The sequence below is a fragment of the Podarcis pityusensis genome (assembly GCF_964106645.2).
Source record: "Podarcis pityusensis genome assembly, chromosome: 5".
NCBI lineage: Eukaryota > Metazoa > Chordata > Lepidosauria > Squamata > Lacertidae > Podarcis > Podarcis pityusensis.
The window spans coordinates 91170842-91186547 of NC_138032.1; the positions used below are offsets into that span (position 1 = coordinate 91170842).

Consider the following 15706-nt stretch of genomic DNA (forward strand, 5'->3'; position numbering starts at 1 on the left):
TACTCAACCCGCTTCACTACTAACCCACAATGGCCTCCTGCAAGTGTGTGGCTTTTAAGGGAGAAGCAAGTGATGTCACAAAGGAGGGCAGATCCTTGTCACCGTGGCAACCCCCCACCTGGCCCTGGCCCCTCCTGAGAGGGGATGCTCCACTGTCAGAACTTGGAGGCACCTGCTGTTCCGCCTGCAGCTGGGCTGCATCTTCTCTCAACAGATTCATGTCGGCATTTCACACCCTTCTTCCTGCAGCCCCATTTCCAAAGTGAGACCATCCCCACATCCTTCAAGGCAGGCCAGAGGTCTCCATAGCACAGGATTGGACCATTTGCCTTGCATGTAGGTCTTCTGTCCTGGGTGGCATCTCCGGGGGGCGGGCTGCAAATGTCCCCTCCATCCAAAACCCCAGAGAGTTGTTGCCAGTCAGTGCAGGCTAGTTGAAGAAGGATATTGAGCAGCTGGAAGGTAAGCAGAGGAGGGCAACCAGGATGATGAAGGGTCTGGAAACCAAGCCTGATGAGGAATGGTTGAGGCAGTTGGAAACCAAGCCTGATGAGGAACAGTTGAGGCAGTTGGATACCAAGCCTGATGAGGAACGGTTGAGGCAGCTGGGTATCTTTAGCCTGGAGAAGAGGAGACCGAGAGGAGAGAGGAGAGCCATATCTGATATCCAATATCTGAGGGCTGCAAGAGGGAGCAAGCTTGTTTTCTGCTGCTCCAGAGGGGAGGGCAGGAGAGGAGATTAGGACTAAACATTAGGAAGAACTTTCTGATGGTAAGACTCTCTGGGATGGTGGTGGACTCTCCTTCCTTGGAGGCTTTTAAGCAGAGGTTGGATGCCAATCTGCGAGGGATTCAGCTGCAATTTGGGGAGCGCATAGCACTGGCCTACTTGACAGGGTTGTTGTAACCACACAGGGCTGCTGAGCATCCAAAAGTGCCTGACAAATGTTGAGCCTTCCATTTCATTGTGGGGAACAGCTGCAGCGCATCAGGAGGCGTCCCTCAACTTCCGTTTCTTCTCTCTCCTGCAGCCAAAGGGGCCGGGCCAGATTACCAAATAGGCAGAGTAGGCACCGGCCTATGGGCCCCACACTCTTTGGGGTCCCACAATGGATCAAAATAATATTGATTTGATCTTGAAAGAAAACGACAACCAAGCTTTGTTAGTTCAATTTTATTCCAGCGTATGCACAAGGCCTACCCCCCACCCAGATTTTGACCGCCAAGGGGCCTCCACAGGGCTTAATCCAGCACTGCCCCTTGAACAGCCCAGTATACCTGAAGGAGCGTCTTCACCCCCATCGTTCTGCCCGGACACTGAGGTCCAGCTCCGAGGGCCTTCCGGTGGTTCCCTCATTGCAAGAAGTGAGCTTACTGGGAACCAGGCAGAGGGCCTTCTTGGTGGTGGCGCCCACCCTGTGGAACACCCTCCAGTCAGATGTCAAGGAAATAAACAACTATCTGACTTTTAGAAGACACCTGAAGGCAGAGGCGTAGGAAGGGGTGTGTGGGCTGCCCTGGGTGTCATCACTGAGGGGGTGACAAAATGGCAAAAATATGTGTTTTTAAAATAAATAAATAAAAAATTTCCAAGGTAAGGGACGCTGCGCCACGCCACTCCTGCCTGGGCAGCTGCCTCAGAGCAACTGAAGGTGATGCTGGTGGTGGCACTGTTGCTATTGCAGGAGGAGGAGGAGGGAAAAGAAGAGGAGGGGGGCGAAAGGACGCGGGGCTGTGGCGCACTGCATGCCTGCCTCTCCTCGCGCTCCTGCTCTGGCCTCGGCTGGTGTGAGGGGAGAACCTGTAAAGGGGGCTGCCGGCGGGGAGCACCGCCTATGCAAAGAGCACCAGTGACATGCAGGGGGCGGGCAGGCCAGGCCGCTGAGAGGCTCTGGGTGGCGTAGCAGGGGCAGGGGCGGCGTGTGGGGAAGCTGGGAGGAAGCACCCCCAGCTGGAAGCACCCATAGACATTTCAGTTGCCGCACAAGTGGGGTGGGGAGAGGGCAAGATGCAATAATACCGTAAGAGATTAGATTGGAAAATTTTCAGACAGGATTGATGGAAGTCAAAAAAAATGAATAAGATGTAAAAGTATGTTTAATTAGTGTTGAAAATGATATGTTAAAACACACACACACACACACACACACACACACACACACACACATCCTGAAGCTGAGGCTGCAATACTTTGGCCACCTCATGAGAAGAGAAGACTCCCTGGAAAAGACCCTGATGTTGGGAAAGATGGAGGGCACAAGGAGAAGGGGACGACAGAGGACGAGATGGTTGGACACTGTTCTTGAAGATGCCAGCAAGAGTTTGACCAAACTGCGGGAGGCTGTGGAAGACTGGAGTGCCTGGCGTGCTCTGGTCCATGGGGTCATGAAGAGTCGGACACGACTAAACGACTAAACAACAACAATAACACACACACACACAGATATATGATGCAATAATATCGTGCCTTTCAAAGGTGTGTACATAGCCCCAGCAAAGGTGCAAGATCCTGCTGGTGGGTAAGTATGTATTGGAACAGGGTTCAGCAAACTTTCAGGAGGGGGTAGGTCCATTGTCCCTCAGACCTTGTGGGGGGCCGGACTATATTCTGGGGGGAAAAAATGAACAAATTCCTATGCCCCACAAATAACTCATAGATGCATTTTAAATAAAAGCACACATTCAACTCATGTAAAAACACGCTGATTCCCAGACCATCCGCAGGCCAGATTTAGAAGGTGATTGGGCCAGATCCAGCCCCCGCCCCCGGGCCTTAGATTGCCTATTCATGTATAGGAAAGTATATGCTTGAGGGTTTCCTCAAGGCATCAGTATTGTGGTTCTCCATATAACTCTACTCTGTAAATGTTTCTGCTTACAGCATCTACTACTATGCTATAAGATCCACTGTCCTGTGTTATCATATATGGTATGTACAGTTGTTTACGGTTTTTATATAATTTTTGCTGTAAAAATGTGTGAGATTACAGTATTGTATTTATTTGCATTACCTGGAGTTTGTACTACTGATGAAGCCCAAGACGGTGAAACAAGGCTAATATTCCGGAAATATTGTCTTAAGACTGTGAAAGGATTCTGTGGAACTGCAACAACCTTTTGTGTGGATTGTTGGACTCTATGAACAGCCAGGTGGAATAGACACTTTCACATATATGGACCTTATGCATAAACTGATTAGAGAATGAACTGATCCACTGGGTCTTCTACTTTTTTCCGTTGAACTTTATGAGCGACTTCTGTTGAAATCTACAATTCAATGTAATGAATAGTATATATTATTTTTTCAAACGTACAGCCTGTTACGTCTTGGGTGTTTATTGAATATGCTTCACGTAACCAGAGGTTTGTTGTTGTTTTGGGGGTTTCCTGTAGGCGTTTAGCTGGCCACTGTGAGAACAGCATTCTGTTCTAGATGGGATTCAGCAGGGCTCTTCTCAGCGGCGTAGATAGCTGCTCGGGTGCCGAGTGCGGAATGTGTGCCCTGCAGCCGGGGTTGGGGCAAGCTGCCCATGGGGGCGGGGCACGCTGCGTGGAGCCTCTCCGCCACCTCCCCTCAGCTGTAGGGTGGCTGAGGGAGAGGTGGAGGGCAGGTGCAAGTCCCACACTGCCGTTCCAGACAGCGCGGAGCCTGGAGGCCCTCAAGTCACTACGTCACTCCCGTGAGAGATGCATGCGGCAGGCCCTGCGGTAGGTGCCGGCCCCTGCAGTGTGGCGCCCAGTGCATAGCTGTCAACCGTCCCTTATTTGGCGGGAAACTCCCTTATCCCGGCGCCGTGTCCCTCTGCTGTCCCTTATTGATAATGTCCCTTAAATTTCCCAGGTTTCATGCTTGCCCGGCTCGGGAGGGAAGCAGCGGCTTGGGGTCCAATGCCGTGTGAGAGAGCGCGCGCACGAGCTGCCGCATCTCCGTCTCTCCCTTTCCCCCCTCAGGGACACATTGTGAGGAGATGGGTGGCGGCGGGCGGGCAGGCAGCCCCTCTCTTGCAAGATTTCTGCCGCGCTGCCAGGGGAAGCTGGAGGCGGCAGCGGCGGCTGAGGAGGCGGCCTGAGGGAGGAGGAAGAGGAGGGGATAGGGAGGGACTCAGAAGGGTGGCGCTTCAGGGCCGTGGTGGCGCCACCACCGCCTCATGCCGGGCTCGCGGGCGGCGTGGGCGAGGGTCTCTCTCTCTCTCAGGTGGGGAAGGGCCGATGGAACTCCTCGCCCCAGGACGACAGCAGCCCCACCGTGCTGCTTAGCATCCCCTCCAACCAGTGCAGCATCTTAATGTAGTGATTTCCCCCTCTGCATCCCTTTCATAACTCTATTTTTATAAATCATTTGTCCATCCATAGTTCAAATTTTTACTACAAGTTTTCTGTCAATCCTCCCAATGTATGTAACTCTTTACAATAGCTTTTCAACTAAATTATAAACTTTCCCCGTTCTTTATTAAAGAGGTCCTCTTCCTGGTTTTTAATTCTGCCTGTAAGCTTTGCCATCTCAACGTCGTTCATCAGTTTTGCCTGCTACTCTTCTTTGGTGGGAGTTGTAGACCCTTAGGATCATCTAGTCCAACCCCCGGCAAAACACAGTCAGTCGCAGCAAAAGCAGCATGAGTGCCAGATTTATATATAAGCTAAGCAAAATCCCTTATTTTGGCTGCTGATCCCTAATTTTCGAGGCTGCTGGTCCCTTATTTTCAAATCTATAAGTTGACAGCCCGAGTGCCAGCCACGTTTTGTAACGTTTGTTGACTGAACTCCAAAGTTTTGTGAGCCCATTAAAAAAAACACGCCCTCATATTTTTGTCATTTTGTTACCCCCCCCCCTGATGACACTCGGGGCGGCCCACACCCCCCTTCCTCCGCCACTGGCTCCTCTTGGTCAGCTCTTTTAAGAGTGGGGGCATATCCACACTGGTGCTTGTGTTTTGAAGTTGTACTCACAAAGCACCTTAGCTGCCTGTAGCCCACATCAACAGCAGGCTGCAAAATGGCGAAATTAAGTAAAAAAAAAATCATCCATAAGAAATTCTCATCGTGAAAAAAAGATTTTAAGTGCTTATGCTCACAATGTTAAGTAAATAAACCAGAAAATAACACTTGCAATTGTAAGTATCTTATTTTTCCTTCTTTTAACAATTTCAATGTGGGCGGTGACAAGAAATTTTCTGCACCGGGTACCACCTGACCTTCATACGCCACTGGATACATGAAATACTATGCGAAAGCGAAGGTTTGCTCTTGAAAAGACTCTTTAGAGACTGAGAAATGAATTGAGAGGCGAAATTACATTCAACTTTCCTTTTTTATTTTGAGGCCAGGCAAACAAAGGCAAAGCAATGTTGGTTTGTTTCACATCTTTTAGCAGCCGCAGCTGCCAAGCAAACATAATAATACAGAAACTAGAAGATAAAGAAGCTTTTCCTCAAAATATCAAATCATGTAAACGTATAGCTTGTGAAATCAGCAGGAATAATAGCAATCATAAAAAAGATTTAAAGAAAAGTTTAAGCTTTTAAAATCCTGGCTATAAAATTGCATAAGAGCTGAATGTTAAAAGTCTGGGCAAGTTTACAACAATACATCTTTGTAAAAACTCAATAAATTATATATATTTATATATAACGCTTATATATTTATAATATCTAAATGAACTCAGGCACACATTTGTACATTGTTCTGGATTGAACAGCAACTTTTCAGATTCTTGGAATGTACAAAACTAGCATACACTGTAGGAAAATACAATAATTCTTTATTGCAAAAAGTAGTTATCTATATAAATCTATATATATATATATATATTTATTTTTTAAAAAACCTCTTTGAAACTTCACTATAAATTAACTATTTTGATAAAATCCTTATTATAGAATGAGTAGCAAACTGGAATGGGGACTATCTTGTTACTTCAGTGAAATTTACGATCTGGAGATGGAAGAGAGAAACATCTCAGGATCACTATAGACATCTTTCTCTGTGGTGGGAAGAGTTAAAAGGTCCTAGCATTTACAATTCTATTGGTCTTATTCCATTTTGTATGTCTCCTGGTTATCGAAAGTGCTTTGACAGAATTGTCTAGCACACATAGTTTTTCAATGTACAAAACTGGGCACTGTTGCCATCCCCCCCCCCTTCCAAATGAAATGTTAGGCTCAAAGACTACAATCAAACTTTCCTTACTTATAATTTAAATATTATTTTATCCCCATTTCTCCAGCAGGAAAATATAAATGGGACTGGTAAGAGGGGGGAAAACCCCTCAAACACACTCATCATTTGCAGTCAACTTTCAGCTTCGCTGCATACCTGTCATCAAGTCCACCACAAAGAACACCTTCATTCAAAAAATATAAAAAATGCACTCACTCCCACCCCCTCCCTTAATGCACAGTGGTAAAAGCGATGAAAGATTTCTTGGTTCTTACACAGAAGTAAAAATAATCTCTGCTGCCATCTGTTTGGATTTAACACTAATGTATTACAGAATGCATATATACTTACTGCAACCCAGGGAAAACTTATTTGTTTTAGTTGAAAAGAAAAATCTAGTATTAACAGTGATTTGTTATACGACTGTACAGCTATACATTCTTTTAATATTTCCCACAAACTCAGAAGAAAAATATTGATTAATTTATCTTCCCATACTTTCAATAAGTTAAAACCTCAGATTTTGTGAAAAAATTAACGTAACACTAAACAATTTAAACCGAGGAACAGAATATGTTAATATCTATAAATAATTTTACAAATATACATGATGTTAAAATATAATTTTTTAAAAACACAAGAAAGCAGGCGAGATAAAAAACCACAACCACCCTCTTAAATCAGTATGTTCTAGATAGAAAGGTTTCAGTCTTGTAGAAATTCTCTTTCCGTCTGGCTAGCGGCTGCATTAATGGTTTCCACACACATGCAAACACACATAAAAACAACGCGAGCGAATAGGAACTTTTTGTGATACGTTAAAAGGAGCTTTGTTTACAGGTACCCGTAATTACGTTCTCCAAGTATCTGCTGGTAGAGGAAAAGAACCTTTGGGGGAAAAGGTTGTGGAAATTCGTTGCGAGAAATTTGACGCCCCATTGTAGAATTTCTAAACACACTGGAAAGTCAGAAAAATAAATAGAGCACGTAGCAAGATTTGGGTCCAACGCTGCTTACAATATATAAGCAACCCGCTGGGAAAATATAGAACAAGTTCACCACAATGCACTCATACACAAAAAGTGACCCCCCCCCGTTTTTTTAAAATTACACCTTGCAACACCTCCAGTCAAGTTCTTTCCTGTCTGCATATATTATTTTAATCTGTTCCTGACGTTAGTGCAAGATGCAGCTAATTCTTCACTGTGGCCAATCCAAGGCAACTTTTTAAGTGGACTAATACTTTTTAAGAGCGGCGAACTCTTCAGAATGGCTTTCAAATTCCTCCAAAGCGGATGGTGAATATATATCTATATATTCCCAAATATATTTACATAAATGTATGAATCCCTGCAGGCAATGGGGCTTCCGAGCTCCACCGAAAAGATTAATGTGATGATTGCATTCTGAAAAGGAATTCCTACATTCTTTACGTGCTTTTCTCTTTAAAAGATGAAAAAAAAACAAAAACCCCACTTCCCACCCTGGCACTGCAGGCACAAAAAAATCACAGTGGAAATCTGATTGGAGGCTGCGGGTTCAGCACCCTCTAGGTAAGGCATTCTCTGCCTGAATGCTGCTAACCTGCACAAAATTTGTTCCTTCGGACCAAACAGTGCTGCCGCTGGTTCGGTTTTTCAAATAACAAAACGGGGGGAATTTGTACGGCTTCGCGGCAATACAAATCTTCTGCGCCACGGAGCAGAGCAATGAAATCCTCCCTCAGGTTTTTCTCCCGGACTTCCCCAAAAACGTACATTCACGAGTCTCTTCCTTGCGGGTGTCTGCCATCATGTCCTGATGATGCCGTTTCCTTGCTGTTTGGGAAGACAGGGCTCATCGGAGAGAAGGTCGTGTGCAAATACAGAGTCGTCTCCTGAAGAGCAGGCACTCTGGGTATCCTGGTCAGCAGGCGAATATTGCTCAAAAGGCACCGACAGGTCAATGTACTCCTGCAAGAAGAACAATGGCACGGATAATAAGAGAGGGAGAAATCGGTGACGCTTTCGTAGTGATATCTCATGCCTTAGGTTAGGTTAGGATGGCGGCTAACAGATTGAGGTTGAATCCTGACAAGACAGAAGTACTGTTTTTGGGGGACAGGAGGCGGGCAGGTGTGGAGGATTCCCTGGTCCTGAATGGGGTAACTGTGCCACTGAAGGACCAGGTGCGCAGCCTGGGAGTCATTTTGGACTCACAGCTGTCCATGGAGGCGCAGGTCAAATCTGTGACCAGGGCAGCTGTTTATTAGCGCCACCTGGTACGCAGGTGAGACTCTATCTGCCTGCGGACTGCCTCGCCAGAGTGGTGCATGCTCTGGTTATCTCTCGCTTGGACTACTGCAATGCGCTCTATGTGGGGCTACCTTTGAAGGTGACCCGGAAACTACAACTAATTCAGAATGCGGCAGCTAGACTGGTGACTGGGAATGGCCGCCGAGAACACATAACAACAGTCTTGAAAGACATATATTGGCTCCCAGTACGTTTCCAAGCACAATTTAAAGTGTTGGTGATGACCTTTCAAGCCCTAAACAGCCTCGGTCCAGTAGACCTGAAGGAGCGTCTCCACCCCCATCGTTCTGCCAGGACACTGAGGTCCAGCACCGAGGGCCTTCTGGCGGTTCCCTCACTGCGAGAAGCCAAGTTACAGGGAACCAGGCAGAGGGCCTTCTCAGCAGTGGCACTCGCCCTGTGGAACGCCCTCCCACCAGATGTCAAAGAGAACAACAACTACCAGACTTTTAGAAGACATCTGAAGGCAGCCCTGTTTAGGGAAGCTTTTAATGTTTGATGTATTACAGTTTTTTAATATTTTTTCGGAAGCCGCCCAGAGTGGCTGGGGAAGCCCAGCCAGATGGGCGGGGTATAAATAATAAATTATTATTATTATTATTATTATTATTATTATTATTATTATTAGGTTAGAACTGGGAGTTCCACATCTTGGTTGCAAAATACCCTGGTCTCTGCCCATGGAGATCTGTGGTGAGGGCTGCGATGATTCCAAGCACTGGTAGTGGTTGCATTGCTGACCTCATTTCCCACAATGCCACACGCCATTGCAGTTTACCGAGACGGGGCAGGGGCAAAGCAGAAGGGAGCAGAGTTTGCTGCAGGCAGGGCCGGATTTAGGTTTGATGAGGCCCTAAGCTACTGAAGGTAATGGGGCCCTTTATATGTCCAGCTGTCCTTTGTCAACAACAAATTGCCGCTTTTTGTGTGCTGAATATATGCTATATGGTAATTTATGGACCTGATACGTATCTAAAGCCATTTGCACATGTTGCCAAGCAACCAGAATAGGCACCCAATATATAGAAATAAGCACACCAGCGATATTTTAGGGAGCAGGCTAGCAGGCAGGACCCATGACTTACATCATAGGAGCCTACACTACCCAAAACACTGTTGCTGTATGTAGGTTTTATTTTATTTGTCTTTTATCTTATATTTTGGAAATGTACAGTGGTGCCTCGCAAGACGAAATTAATTCGTTCCGCGAGTTTTGTCGTCTTGCGATTTTTTTCGTCCTGCGAAGCACGGTGTCGGGAAAGTTTTGGAAAAGCTTCAAAAATCACCAAAGTCTTTAAAAACCTCAAAAAAGGCTACCACACCGCATTCTATGAGTTGCTCCTCGAAGTCAAGTCGCAACTGTATTAACGGTGTTAAGAAAAAGGAAACAAACTTGCAAGACGTTTCCGTCTTGCGAAGCAAGCCCATAGGGAAAATCGTCTTGCGAAGCAACTCAAAAAACAAAAAACCCTTTCGTCTAGCGAGTTTTTTGTCTTGCGAGGCATTCGTCTTGCGAGGTACCACTGTACATCCAGGTTTTATTTCTTTAAGACTCATGCATGTTTGAATAAAGCATCTAAACTTTGAGAGGCAGGTGCAAATTAGCCCCAGCGTGCCAGAAAGTAAGGCAATACTCACATCAGTTGAGGTCACTATCAGGACTCTATCCAGGTCTTCAACTAGTTGCTTAAAGGTTGGCCGCTGGGAAGGAACAGCATGCCAGCACTCCCTCATAATCATGTACCTGGGGAAAGGGAGAATATAGGGCAAATGTTTAGGAAGGACATGGGCATTCGCCGGGGTTCCAAAATCTTACACTCAAAAAGAAATGGAAGGCCGTGAAACCGAAGCTTGAGCCAAACGCTATCCTACGAAACAGCAGCGAGAGATATAAAACAGACAAAAGGACTGGAACGGTTCGTTGTTTTTATGGAATCATGTGCACACACACGGCCGGACTTTCTAATGATTCACCAAAGAGCGGTCGGCTTAAAATGAAAGGAAATAAAAGAGTTTCAATCACTCATTGCTACTCATCACTGTGAAGCTGAAGGGAGGCACACTGTGGCCAGAGTCCAAGAGCCCCTGAGAAACTGCCTGCCTTTCCCCCGGGAATATCGTCCTGTCAAGAAGGAGACCAGCCTGGTCCCTTCCACTGATTGGAGAAGGAGTAGCTGCACCAATGTTTTCTTTCCTCCTCCCTCCCCACTTTTTTCATTTCTATTGTGTGCTTTGGTTTGTTCTCACGGCTCACAATCATTCCATGTGCATTCAAAATCCAACTAAGCCTGGTGGAAAATAGGTTTGTGTTGCTCACTATGCCATGACTGAGAGTTGGGCTGGACTCAAAATGGAGTCAAGACAACCAGCCAACTATAGAAACTGCAGTTGCAAGTAAGTCTGCCTTATAGTATTTTATTGAAGGCATCAGCTGCAGTTTCTATGGCTGGTTGGTTGACTTCACCCTACTTTTGAGTCTAGCCCAACTCTCAATCATGGAATAGCAATAGCCTTACGTGGCTATCAAAACATCAAGAAACCTTTACTGTGTGTGTGCGCACATGAAAGCAGGAAGAAGACCCTTCATAGCAGGGATTGAGGTAGAGGTGGCACCAAGAGATACATACACAAAGAGAGAGAATGTGGGACTGAAGCAGTTGAATTAAAGACACCCCCTTCTCCTCAGACTCAGAAACATGTCTTACAAAAATGGAAGTTGTTTCCAGACGGACAACTTACAAATCGTGGGTGCAGTTTGCTGGCTTATCCATGCGATGGCCTTCCTTTAGGAGTTTGAAGAGTTCCTCAACTGGAATTCCTGGGTAGGGGGACCCTCCCAAAGTGAAGATCTCCCATAGCAGCACTCCGAAGGACCATCTGGGAACCAAAGGTTTTAGAATTCAATGAGACTTTTGGGAAAGGAGATGAAGGTGGGGGCTTCTGTTTTGTTTCTGGGCAGCCATGCACAGCTAACAAGTCATCAATAGAATGACTAATTGCCTGAGCCATATTTTTTTTTACTAGGCACTTGCAGATCTCTGTTGAGGCAGCTCAATAGAAATCCCAGAGACCTAGTCTGAAATTAAGATGAGCATTTAATCAGGTAGCTGACAGCCTGTCTATTACTCTTTGTTAAGTTTTCCACTACATCGGTGAATTCAAAATTATTCATGCACATATTGACAAGATCCCGTCTCAGCTTGGCATTACAATTGTTCCCATGACTTTTGTGTTTCGCTTTTTTTGCTTTCGCTGTTTAAAACCGCGGGCAGTGCTTACACATCACTCTGGTGCGTATACACACGGTCAAACAATGCTTCTGGAGCCATCCATTTCACAGGCAGTCGACCCTGTAATTTAGGGAGATGAAAAGGAAAGATCCATCAGCAATTTCACCCAGCCATTCTGGCACCAACTGAACATTCAACTATAATCCAGCCTGAAACATTTTCCTTAGTGACCAGGCCAAACAAATAATGAACATGGGTGAACTGATCAAGCTATTTGACCCCCACAGCCCACAATTACTTTCTCTTCATACTAATTGCATCCTTAAGTGCAAGGTGTTTAGTGCCCTGAAGTCATACGACATCCCTCACCTCACCTCAAGGGGTCATGGGAGAAGGCTTTAGCCACTACGCTGTCTCTGCCGCCCTTCTCTCCTAACCCTCTGACCACACTCTTTCCCTCCTCCCTGACACAGGCAGTGTGGAGGCAAAGGCTTCGCAGCCACAAACACAACACAGTATGAGATGGTGCAGTGGTACCTTGGTTTTCAAACAGAATGCATTCCGGGAGTCCGTTCGACTCCCAGAACCCTTCGAAAACCAAAATGCAGCTTCCGATTGGCTGCTTCCAAAAATCATCCAAAAACTGGAACACTCTTCCGGGTTTCGATCGTTCGGGAACTGATTTGTTCAGGAGCTAAGGCGTTCGGCTTCCAAGATATGACTATATTTGAGTACAGTGAAGTTAGGAACGCAGATATACCGTATTTTCGCCCTATAGGACGCACTTTTCCCCCTCCAAAAATGAAAGGAAAATGTGTGTGTGTCCTATGGGGCGAATGCAGGCTTTCGCTGAAGCCTGGAGAGCGAGAGGGGTCGGTGCGCACCGACCCCTCTCGCTCTCCAGGCTTCAGGAAGCTATCCGCAAGCCTTGGGAGCCCGCAGGAGTTCCCGCCGAGCTCCTACGGCTTGCGCAGAGCTGCCTCTATCCGAAAGCCTGGGCGTGCTGAGCAGTCGCGCCCGGGCTTCGGGTAGCTCTGTGCAAGCCGCGGGAGCCCTCCCCTGGCTAACGGAGAGCAGCCTGTTCTGGGGGCTGGGGTCGGGGGAAGCTCGGGCTTCCCCCGCCCCAGCCCCGCGCCTGGAGGGGGGAAAATAATTTTTCCCCTTTATTTCCCCCCCAAAAAACTAGGTGCGCCCTATGGGCCGGTGCGCCCTATAGGGCGAAAAATACGGTATAAGCTAGGCACAAATGGCTCCTTAAACCAAGGTTACAGTCTCCAAAACAGAATGCCTAGTTGCCATTTTGGTGGTAAGACGACTCTAAAGTCTTATTTTTCAAATGATGGGCTGACTGTGATTGATTCTCAGTTAAATGTCCGGCTATTTCAGATGACTACCTTGAGCTAGGTTAAGAACTTTGAGAACTTGAAGGAAAGTCACTTGGTCCAGGGACAGTCCACATATATATTGACCTATTCCTACCTCTTTTTCTTAATGGTGAAACGGACCATTCATAGTGTAGGAATATTCTTCACAACTGTGAGCAGGGTGGGGTAAGTGAAGATAAGCTACAACAATCAACTATAATCTCGTTCACTGCTCCTGCTCAGGCTGCACTGAAAAAAACATTTTGGTTCCTGAAATTCATTCCAGTTGTGCCACACTTTTAACATTTGAAAAAAAGGTACCAGTCTGCGCAACCTTGAGTACGCCCAGAAAAAAAAGCACTGAGTATTAGCCCAGTACAGCTATACCTATTGCCAGATGCAGCCGAGACTGCGACTACTTCTCAGTTAAAATGAATAAATCACATGGCTGAAGAAGTTTGACTTTTGAATAATTCCTTTGTTAGATCCTTTTTCTGTTTGTAGTATATATATATTAATTCTCACCTTTGGTCAGAAATGTTTTTCTGAAAGTTGGGATAGTTTTTAATGTTAGTTTAAGAATAAATGTGTTATTTCTAGCCTATACTGAACAAAATTAGATTGGGTTTTGTTTGTGGACTTGAAACTGCAAGGTGTCCAGAATGTGTGTAACAAGTTGTATTACTCTCTCTCTCAGAAGCCAACTGAGTTACTGGCTTACAAAATGGAAAACAGTGAACATTCAAGTAAAACCCAGGGCCTCACTTTCACCTGAGTTGCTAAAAAAGAATGCAAGGCAAAGCTATTTAATGCCCACAAGATGTCCAGCTCTTTAAGTAGCCAGAATAGCTTCACGTTTGAGAGCTTTTCACTCACATTGGTTGTCTTCTTGTAATAATCAATGTTGTGAACATCTCTGGCAAGGCCAAAGTCAGCTATCTTCATCACATTGTCTTCTGTGACCAAAACATTTCTAGCTGCCAAGTCCCTATGGATACACTGAAAAAGAATGGGGGGGGGGGGCCCAAGAAACGTGCATTGAATAAGATGTTTACAAAATGAAATAACGACCATATATTGTTTATGTTAAGTTGTGGGCGAACATATCAGACGACACAGCGATTCTTCAAACAGCTCTTATTTATTCAAAGGCCAGAACAGAACTGAACTGAAGGGCTCAGTCAGCCTGCTTATATAGAGCTCCAGAACAACGTAACTGTAGCAACTTTCTGAAACTATCCAATCACTGAACGTCACTTTCGATCCTTCATTTGCATAACTATCTACAGTATCCCCCTGCTGGCCCAGGGTGAGAACTTCAGTACATAACAGTTTATGAGCCGCTGCATCATCTGTTCTAAGTTCAAGGCAGCGGGGTGCCATTTAATCCTTTGTGCAGAATGAACTGCTTTGTAGCAACCTGTTTGTTGATGGGAGGGAGGTAGCTGAGGTTGCTGATCTTCCTTGCTCTTTTCTTTTGCACCTTCAACCTTGAGAGTGTGAAGGAGGAGTTGAGGGGAATTGCAAAAGGTTGCAAGTATCAGCGAGGGGTGGGCTTTGCAAAGTCTTCCTGCACGGCCCCTTTTAACCTCTGATGCTGGGATTTAGACAGGTGGGCAACCCACCAATCGTGTGAGGTCACAATAACACCACATTATTGACATGTGGATTGCCCCGCCCATCTGTTAATGTTGACCTATGAGGAGAGAGCCAAAAAGGTTCCTGGGCCATGTTCAGAAAGTGGTGGTGGGGGATGAGTGTTCAGACTCCATGGCTCCCACTTGTGGGGTGCCTCAGGGTTCTGCCCTCTCCCCCATGCTTTTCAACATCTACGTGCTGGGAGAGATCATCAGGGGGTTTGGGCTGAGTGTCCATCAGTATGTGGATAATACACAGCTCTACCTCTCTTTCAAATCAGAACCAGTGAAGGCGGTGAAGGTCCTGTGTGAGTGTCTGGAGAAGGTTGGAGGATGGATGGTGGCTAACAGATTGAGTCCTGACAAGACAGAAGTACTGTTTTGGGGGGGCAGGAGGCGGGCAGGTGTGGAAGACGCCGTGGTCCTGAATGGGGTAACTGTGCCCCTCGCAGCTGTCCATGGAGGTGCAGGTCAATTCTGTGTTCAGGACAGCTGTTTACCAGCTCCATCTGGTATGCAGGCTGAGACCCTACCTGTCCGCAAACTGTCTCGCCAGAGTGGTGCATGCTCTGGTTATCTCTTGCTTGGACTACTGCAATGCGTTCTATGTGGAGCTACCTTTGAAGGTGACCCGGAAACTACAACTAATCCAGAATACGGCGGCTAGGCTGGTGACTGGGAGCAGCTGCCGGGACCACATAACACCGGTCCTGAGAGATCTGCATTGGCTCCCAGTACGTTTCTGAGCACAATTCAAAGTGTTGGTGCTGACCTTTAAAGCCATAAAGGACTTTGGTCCAGTATACCTGAAGGAGGATCTCCACCCCCATCGTTCTGCCCAGACACTGAGGTCCAGCGCCGAGGGCCTTCTGGCGGTTCCCTTGCTGCGAGAAGCCAAGTTACAGGGAACCAGGCAGAGGGCCTTCTCGGTTGTGGCGCCCTCCCTGTGGAATGCCCTCCCACCAGATGTCAAAGAGAACAACAACTACCAGACTTTTAGAAGACATCTGAAGGCAGCCCTGTTT

The 15706-nt window shown here is 46.4% G+C and overlaps 1 protein-coding gene and 1 long non-coding RNA gene across 4 annotated transcripts in view; one reads left to right on the forward strand and one right to left on the reverse strand.

Annotated features, from left to right (window-relative positions):
• The first annotated feature begins 116 nt into the window (after positions 1-116).
• On the forward strand, positions 117-3313 carry LOC308477318. Its single transcript, XR_013986481.1, has 2 exons — positions 117-462; positions 3018-3313. It is a non-coding gene; the product is annotated as an uncharacterized lncRNA (long non-coding RNA).
• A 1976-nt stretch (positions 3314-5289) lies between these two features.
• Positions 5290-15706, reverse strand: part of FGFR3 (fibroblast growth factor receptor 3) — a 64283-nt gene continuing 53866 nt past the window's right edge. For all 3 annotated transcript variants that reach the window (XM_081005471.1, XM_081005470.1, XM_081005469.1), the window contains exons 14-18: positions 13921-14043; positions 11730-11800; positions 11190-11327; positions 10089-10194; positions 5290-8108 (exon numbers count right to left, since the gene is read on the reverse strand). In XM_081005471.1, coding sequence (XP_080861597.1) covers positions 7947-8108; positions 10089-10194; positions 11190-11327; positions 11730-11800; positions 13921-14043 — 600 coding nt within the window. In that variant the 3' untranslated portion in view covers positions 5290-7946. The remainder of the gene's footprint in view (positions 8109-10088; positions 10195-11189; positions 11328-11729; positions 11801-13920; positions 14044-15706) is intronic.